General features: G+C 47.2%; 4 protein-coding genes across 4 annotated transcripts; 3 read left to right on the top strand and 1 right to left on the bottom strand.

Annotated features, from left to right (window-relative positions):
- Positions 1 to 1250: 1250 nt before the first annotated feature.
- B0J16DRAFT_376496 (uncharacterized protein) lies at positions 1251 to 2804 on the top strand. Its single transcript, XM_046130767.1, has 2 exons — positions 1251 to 1749; positions 1796 to 2804. Exons 1-2 carry the CDS (start codon positions 1415 to 1417, stop codon positions 2655 to 2657), a joined length of 1197 nt encoding a protein of 398 aa, XP_045978265.1. The 5' UTR covers positions 1251 to 1414; the 3' UTR covers positions 2658 to 2804.
- Positions 2805 to 3111: 307 nt separating this feature from the next.
- On the top strand, positions 3112 to 5453 carry B0J16DRAFT_351106 (amino acid permease/ SLC12A domain-containing protein). Its single transcript, XM_046129139.1, has 4 exons — positions 3112 to 3544; positions 3587 to 3794; positions 3850 to 4059; positions 4111 to 5453. The coding sequence occupies exons 1-4, from the start codon at positions 3331 to 3333 to the stop codon at positions 5171 to 5173; spliced, it is 1695 nt and encodes a 564-aa protein (XP_045978264.1). The 5' UTR covers positions 3112 to 3330; the 3' UTR covers positions 5174 to 5453.
- Positions 5454 to 5816: 363 nt separating this feature from the next.
- B0J16DRAFT_312065 (uncharacterized protein) lies at positions 5817 to 7766 on the top strand. Its single transcript, XM_046125028.1, has 2 exons — positions 5817 to 6370; positions 6424 to 7766. Exons 1-2 carry the CDS (start codon positions 5942 to 5944, stop codon positions 7624 to 7626), a joined length of 1632 nt encoding a protein of 543 aa, XP_045978263.1. The 5' UTR covers positions 5817 to 5941; the 3' UTR covers positions 7627 to 7766.
- A 774-nt stretch (positions 7767 to 8540) lies between these two features.
- Positions 8541 to 10810, bottom strand: B0J16DRAFT_351103 (prion-inhibition and propagation-domain-containing protein). The gene is made up of 2 exons (XM_046129138.1): positions 9675 to 10810; positions 8541 to 9625 (listed from the first exon to the last, which is right to left on the bottom strand). The coding sequence occupies exons 1-2, from the start codon at positions 10465 to 10467 to the stop codon at positions 8622 to 8624; spliced, it is 1797 nt and encodes a 598-aa protein (XP_045978262.1). The 5' UTR covers positions 10468 to 10810; the 3' UTR covers positions 8541 to 8621.
- Between the last annotated feature and the right edge of the window lie 181 nt (positions 10811 to 10991).

The following is a 10991-nucleotide window of genomic DNA, read 5'->3' as shown; positions in this document are numbered from 1 at the left end:
ACGGAGATATCAAATGCATTGAATGGCGAATTCGAGATTTCACAAGCTGGCCCGAGCGACAACCCAAACAAGTCTAGTCAAAAAGCCCAGAAACGTGGCATTCCACAATTCTGTCTCATGGCTTCAGACATACGTTCCAGAATTTCAATCCTCGGCTCGTCTCAAAAAAATGGCTGAAAGTCAAACCCGAGCCTAGATTAATTCAGGAAGGCAGACGACAGCAGCTGATAACCACGGATCCCCTGAACAGGGATTCTTACTCCACCAATAAGGCCGACCGAAAATCCACCTTGAGAAAAATGGGGTGTAGAAAAAGACTCCACCTTTACGAACGGTTCGAGCGCGAGAAATCTCAAACTTTTACGTCTCGTTTATGTAACGACAATGTCTTTCTTTGGCTGGCCTTACAGGGCGATCCCCAGACTTGATAATAAGAATGCTTTGATCAAATGTTTATTTCCCCAGGTTTTGTAGACATAAGCGACAATTGGTACGAGACATGTGAAAAATGTCTGCACGGCGCCATTGATCCTTCGCTCGGATGGATCTTGGCTTGTGATTAGGGGCTTATTTTCCACGTGTGAACAAGCCAATGTCTCAACCAACAACAAAACGCTAGACCCAATCCTGTCGCAAAAAGGTGATAGTCTCAATCATTGGTTCATTTTTTATCGGTCAAATATCTTTATCAGTCCACACATCAATTCTTGTATACGCGCTTACCTCAGATTGATTGATTAATTCATGGGTGGCGCCACAGGGGAAAGATTCCGCCCGCCGACTTCGCAATGCATCTCGCTCGAAATGGAGATGCGCCATGCGGTACCCCTGGCTGTCAGGACTCGTCAATGTAACCGTGAATGTCGCCTTTCTTCATGATACGATGCGACATGGATAATGTCCGAGCCATCGGTAACAGTTTCACCCATTGACTTGCCAGTCTTGGTAAACTCCGTCGGGATTAATTCATTGTTATGGACAATTATTGTATTGCAGCTATTGAAACTCGACCTGTCTTATCAGCGTATTGTGTGTTTTGAATGGTCATTTTATTGCTTATGGGTGGCGTGCCCCTGACACTAGCTAGACTCGGCCTTTTTAACCCAGTTGAACGGTTGGGTGACGTGCGATAGCGGATTTGGCTGCGCCGCTTTTTAGCTAACCATTCCCAACGTCTTATCCTACTTCGGCGATTTGATTTGTCTGGACCACACCCCTTGTCACTGTCACCCAAATGCTAGGAATTCATTATGTCCCGCATTCCTGGAACCCTTGATTTTGCTTTTCCCCCACCTCTTTCCATTCATTGCTTTTTTTCCTTTTCTTCGTTTGTTTGCTAGCGATTGTTATACAATTACATTCATTCCTGGCCTTCGATAAATATTCACCGGGCGAATAGCCCTGAGCTTTCGCCATGTCGCTCTATTCCACAGCACCAGACATCAGGACTTTCCAGGAGGATAAACCGACGCTATTAGTCTCATGGTGGATCACAGTCTTTTGCACGGCCATCATCCTCACCCGACTCGCCGGTCGATACGTGCGCGTCGAGAAATTACTCAAAGAGGATATAATCGTCACCGCAGCGCTTGTGCCGCTTATTCTACGAGCAGTATGCGTGCATTTCGTGCTCAAGAATGGCACTAATAATGTTAATCTGGATGGGTTGGATTTGAGTGACGAGGATATTGAAAAGAGGGTTTTGGGAAGTCGAATGGTTATGGCTAGTAGAGTATTCTACGCTGCTGTGTATGTGAGATTTTCTCATTGAGAGGATGATTGCTAACGGGTGTAGACTTTGGGTTTTGAAACTTACTACCCTTGAATTCTTTGAGCGTCTTGCTGGCGCTACCCGACGAAGATCACATCGTATCATGATCCACGCCATCCGCGGTATCCTCGCAGCAACCTTTCTCGCCGTCCTCGTCAGCGATCTCGCCGAGTGCCAACCTTTCCCTCACTACTGGCAAGTAACGCCCGACCCAGGCCCTCAATGTCGCCAAGCCTTCATCCAAATGCTCACGATGGGCTCATGCAACGCCTTCACCGATCTTCTTCTTATCGCCTTCCCAATCCCCATCATCCTCTCCACGCAAATTCCCACCAAGCGCAAAGTTCTCCTCATCATGCTTTTCAGCTTTGGGTTATTGACGGTTGGAATAACACTCTACCGCATCCCGCGCATCATCGAAGCAAGCGGCAGCCAAGTCGTGCGCACAATGTGGGCATCCATAGAGATCCTCGCAGCGACGGCAGTAGGCAACATCGTGGCGCTAGGATCTTTTCTTCGCGATAGTGGTGTCAAGCGTAAGAAGTATAAGGATTCTGAAAGTTATGACGGGTACTCGAATTCGAGATCACAGTCGCAGGGTACGAGACTTACGAATCGGGGACAGAGTCAGTGGGAGAATGAAGATGAGATGCCTGTGCGCACGACGGAGGGGATTTGGGCCAAGACGCATGATTCTGTGTCAAAGAGTAGTGCTGGGGAGAGACCTGTTAGTCCGACGCAGAGTCACGATTCGTTGATTACGAGGGATCAGTTGCAGGGGGAGTCAATTGATATGCCCCGGGATGAGTTTGCGTATAGAGAGCCTCCTACGGCTATTATCGCGGGTGGTTCAAGGGAGGTGCAGAGAGCGCAGCCTTCAAACTGATTGGGAATATAATTTCTTGTATATACTTTTTGGATACCACTATTTACTTTGTCAGGTTTGACTTGATGGTCCGTGTGTTTTCATGACATGTTTACCCCAATTCCTGTACGTAACAGTAACGCGAAACCCACCACGATAGCTTCAACCCCAGACCCAGTGTGGATAAGAGATCAAATCCCCATGGGCAGAAATGCCTGATCTTGAGATGAGCTGACATATCTGGGGAAATGCTGGTAACATGTGAGTATTGATCATACTCGTAAGCATTATTTATTTATCGTGAGACGCGATAAGATAACATTCGCCAAGGACAGCATGAATTGTCCCCGTAACTCGCTGATCTCATCTCCATTGAAACGCGCCCTTCCTCCACTTTCACTCACCGGTAATTTCCCCGCAAAGTTTTTTAATCCCATCTTCGTTCAATTCCTGCTTCTCCAACACATGAACCTGCCTTTATCACCTCCCAGGACGATCTTGTCCCTTATCGGCTATACCCGTGGCAAACCCGAGAAACCTTCTAGAAACATTCTAGAAGCTAATCAATTTTTTTTTCTTCGCTGAATAATCTTTGCGACGACATTCACGACAACATACAACGTCATTCGTCACCCCAACGACAAACGAACTTTTCATCGCAACCCCGCCTTTCAATCCGACAGTTGAAAAAAAAATGAAAGATGATGATGCGCGCATAGAGATGGGCACGAATACTTATTGGATCGATGGCTTCAGACGCGCCGAGCCCAGACCGGGCTATTTACCTACCGATGCTCCCGAGCGATTCTACGATATAAGAGCTGCGAATGCGAAAACGGCGAATACAGCGCTGGCGAGGGAATTGAAAGGGAGACATTTACAAATGATTGCGTTTGGAGGCGCTATAGGTAAGACTCCCGTTCATTCTCATTCATTAGCTAACCTTGCAGGAACGGGTTTATTCGTTGCTTCAGGTGGCTCATTATACAGAGGTGGTCCAGCGAGCGTGTTGTTATCATATATTCTCATCGGCGCTATGCAGTATTGTACGATGCAGTCGTTAGGTGAACTTTGCGTGGCGTTTCCTATAGCTGGTTCATTCTCGGCATTTTCAACGCGGTTTTTGGACCCGTCTTGGGGATTTGCTATGGGTTGGAAGTAAGTTGCTTTATCACCTTTGCCATCTGAGTTCTACTAACCATGTGTTCCGTAGTTACTGCCTGCAATGGTTGTTTGTTCTACCCTTGGAAATAATCGCTGGTGCTTTCACGATAAGTTACTGGAACGAAGCTATCAGCAAATCAGTCTTTGTGGCTATTTTCTTACTTGTTATCGTTGTCATCAATTTATTCGGCGTTAAAACATATGGAGAAGCCGAGTTTATTTTCTCTCTTATTAAAATCACCGCTATTGTCGGCTTTATGTGAGTTACATACAACAACGCATCCCAACCCTTTCACTGACGGCCCTACAGACTTCTCGCCATCGTGATAAACATCGGTGGTGAACCAGAAGGCCATTACATAGGCGGCCAATACTGGCGCAGCCCCGGCGCCTTCAAAAACGGCTTCAAAGGCTTCTGTAGCGTATTAGTCACATCAGCCTTCTCCTTCACAGGAACAGAGCTCATCGGTCTCGCCGCCGCCGAGACAGCCAACCCTCGAAAATCCCTTCCGACAGCGATAAAGCAGGTCTTTTGGCGCATCATGATTTTTTATCTTGTGGCGCTCTTGCTTGTGGGCTTGTTGGTGCCCTCTGACGACGGTCGTCTTGTCGGTGGTGATAACGTGGCTGATGCGACGGCTAGTCCGTTTGTTATTGCGATTGAAAAGGCTGGTACCTCGTTGTTGCCTGGGATAATGAATGCTATCATTTTGATAGCTGTTGTTAGTGTGGGGAATTCGGCTGTGTTTGGGTCTTCTAGGACTTTGGCTGCTTTGGCGGAGCAGTCTCATGCGCCTCAGGTCTTTGCGTATGTTGACCGTCAAGGTCGTCCTCTCATGGCCATCCTCTTCGCATCATGTATCGGCTTCCTCGCTTTTCTCGCTGATGTCGATTCCCACGACGCCATCTTCAACTGGCTATTATCCATCAGCGCTTTAAGCACACTCTTCACCTGGGGAAGCATCTGTCTATGCCATATCCGTTTCCGCTCAGCGTGGCAGTATCAAAACAAACAGGAAGTGGAACAGCTACCGTTCACATCACACGTGGGAGTTACAGGGTCGTGGTGTGCGTTTATCGGATACGTTGGCGTTCTTGCTTCGCAGATCTGGATCGCGGCGTCGCCTGTGTACGTGCCTGGCGCTAACACAAACGGAGTGCAGAATTTCTTCCTCAAGGTTTTGGCGATCCCGATAATCTTGACGTTCTATGTGTGTCACAAGGTTTGGTATCGGACTAGGATTGTGAGAGTGGAGGAGATGGATGTTGAGACGGGGTGGAGGTATGCGAGGGTGCATATTATGAACGAGCAGGAGAGGGAGGAGAGATTGGGGTGGCCTCGATGGAAGAGGATTTATAGATTTCTGTGTTAGCGTGCCGTTTGGGAATCAAGATTATATGAGGAGTTCATGTACAGAGCCTACAAAAATAGACGGACGGTGACAAGCTATGAAACCATAGTCGTCGTTATGTGCTTAAAAGTACCAGATCTGAGCTCAAACAATAGAGGATTTTAAGCCGATTTGATCATAACATAGGTGGTTGAGTTTAGGCAGGATAATGCTTCGCTGTAAAACGAATGTTGATCAGTTCTTGGAGCGACCGAAAATAAAACGCTGTTACAATAGAGGAGCAAAAAATCCAGCATTGCGGGCTATCAAATATTTCAAATATAGCCCTACCATTGATTTGTTTGATTTGAGGGCAGCGCTGATTGGCAAAGAGGTCCCTTGAAACCATTGGCGCAATTCAGCACGGCCAAGCCTACCACCTGCACTGCCACCTACACTATCACCTACACTATCACCTGCACTGCCACCTGCACTGCCATGCGTTGCGAGACATCTTGAGACATTTTGCGTAATTACCCTTCCCACCACGACCGAGTCAGGCCACACGCACGCAGACTCCTTGCTGTGGCTTGCTTCAGCCGCTCCCTCGATTTGGGCGCAGCATCCGATATAAAGAACTCCTCCCTCGCTTGGCTGGAGATGGGGAGTCATCAGTCTCCATTCGCATGTCTGTTTTTTATACTCACCATTGGACTCGTGATCTTTGAAAATGTCTTGCTTCCCGTATCCACGAGATAGGATGTGGAATCAATTCGAGTACCTCTGATAGCGCGAACCCAATACTCAATAATGGGACAACCCAATTTCTCAGGCTTCTTCAAGAGGGCGCTTGATGCAGAAAAGCAAAAGATCAAGACTACTGAATCTGAAGGGCAGGAGAGCACTAGCCTATCCCCAAGCCATTTGCTGGCTTCAGCCATTCAATCAAGATGTATCGTTTTCCCACTCCAGGGATCATTAGCATACCTCAAGCTGTTATGGTCGTATCACGATGATGGCTTTGACGACTTTTGGGAATACCTTGTGACCAGTAACCCAATGGACTTCAGGCGAGCAGCTCGCGAGTTGCTTCCACGTAGGAGCAAACCTAAGCCTGAGGTCAGTAAGCGTCTGCGAGATGAATTTGAGCCATTCCGTGAGCCGGTGAGGCATCAGCTCTTAATACATCTCATGAATTCTTTGCATGTCGAAGAGTACGGAGATTACGCGCGAACACCAGTCAGTTGTCTGTTCGATTCTCAAGAGAAGTTCTTTGGACTAATGCCGGACAGGCTGACAGAGCAGCAAGATTTGTCAAAGCTCACTCTCTCCTTCAATCTAGAACGACAACTCAGGCCGAAGATATTCCACTGATTTTGATGAATATGTCGTGCATGAATGCAAACGCCATATCACAAAGTAAAACCATCGATGCAAGGATGATGCAACTCTTCTATGGCCTCGAGTCAATTCCGACCGAGCTTCTCTTTTCTGATTGCGCCAGACTGAGCACGTGTACTGTGGACGCTTGGATACCACGTGAGATAGCGCCCGAGAGTTTCGGGGGCGAGCACACTCTCAAGCTTGGTTCAGCGGGTTTCACTTTCGAGACCAGAAAAGACGCTCAAGCTCTTAAGTTCTATTTGCTATCATCAACGCATCGATCGGATCGCTTCCGGCTCCTACTACAGGATCAGAAGGACGCAAAAGGCCTCAAATACGATGTTAAAGCACTACAGAGATCGAATGACGAGCAACCTGCTGCACCCACAAGTATATTGTGCATTGTAGTCGATAATGAATCGCACGAACGAGGAGCACGATTTATCGTCAATAGAGTTGTGGGTAACAAGTACTTCCTCCACTTCGACTGCCCTCTGCGCCTAACCGAGATCGAGGACTCGAAAAGTCCTAGCGATGGTCAACAGGACCCAAAGCACGAATGTGGTGCAGTCAGGCTGAACAGCGAATTCATCATTGAGCGCAGTCACGAGCCACAAGACTTGAGCATTTCGCGCCCCCAAAATCCAGAACAATATTCGGACAGGCTGATAGTCATCGGTGAGGCCATTTACGGCACAATCACTCTGGGAGAGCGCTACTTGATCAGAGCGACCTGGAGCGACGAGAACTCCATGAGCACGCTATTCTACCTCTTTTACACCTCATACAGTTTCAAGAAACATCAATGGGTGGAGAGGGCCTTGAATGCATTCGTGCACCGAGCATGGATGGCAACATACCAGCCGGATTGGGACCCTAATGGACCATGGAAGTGGTTTTGGAGGCTGTCAAACTGGGAACCACCGATCCCTTTCAGGACGTTACTAAAATGGTGGTGCTCCTTTTTTTTTTTTCTTAGTTTCAAAACCGGAAGTTGGTCAGGAGTAGGGGCTATCACGTTATATTGGCTGCCTGTGTTTCCTAATCAGGAACTGATGAATATGTATGTGACAGCAATGTTCATGAAGGTTGTTCTTTCGTTCTTCTTCTAGGTAATGACGCGAGCGCCCCCAGAATTCCAATCTTGAGATATCACAAACTTCGCACGGAAAACAATATCTATGAACTATTGTCAACCACCACTATACTAGCAATTTGCCGCACGCAACCCCACGCACATCCAAAACATCATGAATAAGGTGACTAGACATAGGCGTAAAGCGCTGACCAAGAGTCCTTTCCATGCACCATATTATAAGAGCTCTTTTTATCTTCATTCCTGCTCTCGTTGTGACGTTATCGCTTGTATTAGTTGTGAACCCCGTCGTCACTTCACTAGCCCATAGCCAATTAGAATTGCGTGGTCAAAGGGCTGTCCCGGTCCCCATTCCTGAAGTAGCTCTCCTAGGGCTGCTATTCATATTATGATTTTAGGTCTATCACGCAAGTTCAACTGGGAATGAGCAGACAACGGACACACAAGACCCTCATCACACCCCAGAAGGCTGAATGGGCGATTAGCTACTACGTAGATTCGTGCTGAGGGTGAAAAATAACTAAAACTGGTTGATGATACGTTTTAGTTTGGGAGTTCATCGATCTTCTATCGTTGTGTTCTAACAGCTCTAGCAATCGGATGCGACCTTTGAACTCATATGATGCGACCACTTCATGAAGGGAAACGACTTCGTTGGAAGTCTGTCCCCTTTGTCCTGGATATAAAACGATAATACAGAATGTAATAAACGCTTAACTAAGTCTGAGTTCTTAGGGAAAATTCACATTGACTGGGTTCTTTCAGTTGTAGCTTGGTTTCAAATGTTAGTTACCTAATCGTTTGTACATAGGACGTAAACTTTATTGAAGGAACCTTACGCCTATAAATTAAACTTCCGGACTTTCACAAAGTAACTAAGCATTATGATTCCGATGTTAATCTTTATGCTTTAGAATCTACTTGCTTTAAGACAGACCTTTCTAAACGAATTAAGTGCAATATAAATTACGAATACGTGTGACTGACAGGTAAACTTTGCGATGTGATCTTTCATACATGCCCCTTCGACGTATTATCCTGGTTTTCCATCATCTCGTCGTTGTATCCACCACCTGGACTTTCTGTTACTGACTCAATTTCGGACCTTCGGCGTTTGCTACTTGAAGAGACAGGGCTCGGAAGTCCCTCCACGCTCAATGCCTCTGATTGGACATGGGGTGGCACAACCGGAACCTGCGGATGCAGAAATGGTTGACTATGTATGGGTCGTGATTCAACAAAGCGGCCGAACAATTTGCGAGTTGGGGGCATCCTGTTCTCAAAGCACCATATGTCTGATGCATTAGGGATCCGCCCTGGGGCTTTTTGAACAATCGGGGCAAGATAGTCTGCTTCACCAACTATGAGAACCCGTGTGCTTGAGTTTCGCTTTTCCTCGTATTTGTACTGGCGCTCATAGTAAAGATGATCGAGGCGACGATCTACCCAAACAGCATCTAGGAATGAAGCGAGGTAGTTAGAGGTATAAGAGTCCGCTTTCGCTACCCATTCCCGAACCCATTCAAGAGCGCTCTTCAAACCCAGTGTCCGATCAGCGTTGACACAGCAGCTGGACACCAGCCGGTCATCAGGCCGAAGGTAGACTTTGACAAACGGCGACGATATCTTGCGACAAATAGCAAGTGCAGTATGAATAAGACACACGCACGGTGAACAGTATATGATGAGCATTATGAGCGGCAGCCTATTCTGCATGAAGGCATCTTGCTCGGTGCTGAGATTTCGCTCTTTCAACAACTCACCAAGGACGCCGTCCTCTTCTAGCATTATCTGGGACTTGATATCAATCATTCGATTAATAAGTTGCCATAGAGTATTACCTCCTTGTTCATTCTTAGAAGAGATGTTCCAACTAGGATCCGCATAATTTGAAATATCTCCGGCCTGGGATCCAAGCAGCTGGATATCACAGGGATGTTGGCTCTGCAGCTTGCGACAACTACTGGTGAGCGCGGCGTAGTTGATACTCTGGTTTACCTCCGACCAGAACAAATCTACCCATAGTAAGCATGTTGAAAAACGGCCTCCTATAGCCAAGCATACCTATGCCAGTCGTGTGAACTGTGTGCAGATTCGTGTCAAGATTTGGCTCCACGTTGCCTGCAACATCTCTCAAATGTTCTTCTACCGTCCTGCGATCGACAGTCCCGGCCTCCGTCGAGGCCCTAACAGACGCAGCTACCTGCGAGTAGACTCGATATGAGTCCTCTGTAGCTTCTTCAATGATCCTTAGCTGTGATACATCAAGGATCGACTCGATATCTTCAGTTATGACTCTATCCTGAACCTCCCGAGAGAGCTTGGTGAGCTCGAAGAGACTGTCAACAAACTGACTCAAGTCGTTGATGAGCGCCTGGAACTTCTGTCTTTCATAAACTGCCCACTTGCTGCGGTGTTTGCCACCTTGGGCCCCAGCAACTAGTTTTTGTGCGTTCCGGGTCCAAAACCGACTGGCAGATGTTCGAAACGCGGCAAGACTTTTGGAACTGACATAATCGACAGCCTTCTTTGGTGGCGTCTCCAAGGTCTGAGTCCCGTAAGATGTCCGCAACTGTTCCGAGTCTGTCAGAAGGCTCTCAATCTTGAACAAGATTTGTTTGATCAGCTCACCCACGTGCCCATCTAGCAGCCGTGGGTCATGGTGGCTTGCGGAAAATATGCCGATATAATCACCCCAGATCAGAAGACGGGCTTTTTCGATATCCAGCTTCAACAAAACAATCTCGACTTCTCTGTTGGCATGTTGGGCGAGCTTGAAGTAGGAGAATGCATCCACGCAAGAGCTGAAGAGGCCCGCCACGCCAATGATGAAAGCTGTCGCCTCTAATCCCGACATAACTGTTGCGTTTTATAGATATGCAGTTACTAATTGGGAAAGAAGTTGGTATACTGAGAGACGATTCAGTGATAACAACAAGATGAGTTATTATCTGCAGTAAAGGTGGATTTTCCAAGCCAAGTTACAAAGAACGGAGGCTCTTTGGATTTGCCAAGAATTAACAGTGTGTATGGTAGATAAAAGTGAAAGAAGAAGCTAGTCGGTCATCAAATCCAAGATGTGCCCTTCGAAAAGAAAAGGGCGTCATTAAATATACAACCTAGCTTAGCTAGAGCGGTAATGTCATTGCCACTAACTTCTCACCGCCTCGCCGACTTCTGAAGCAGAGAACGGAGGGTTATGCAGCTTATTTGCCAGAAGCTCTCAACACAGTGTGGCCGTAGCTGAAAAATCTGCAAAAGAACTCAGGATCTAGGCAAGATAGACCTATTGGGAACGCCTTGCAGTCAGCCCTCCCGCCACCAGCTGTAACTTTCGTGCTCGAGCATGTTCCAATACATATCGTCATGGTACGATTGGTT

This window comes from Fusarium flagelliforme (assembly GCF_020744385.1).
Source record: "Fusarium flagelliforme strain FIESC 12 MPI-CAGE-AA-0113 chromosome Unknown B0J16scaffold_8, whole genome shotgun sequence".
In the NCBI taxonomy this organism is placed as follows: domain Eukaryota; kingdom Fungi; phylum Ascomycota; class Sordariomycetes; order Hypocreales; family Nectriaceae; genus Fusarium; species Fusarium flagelliforme.
The sequence above is the reverse complement of the archived record's forward strand: the minus strand, read 5'-3'. Positions and strand labels throughout refer to the sequence as shown.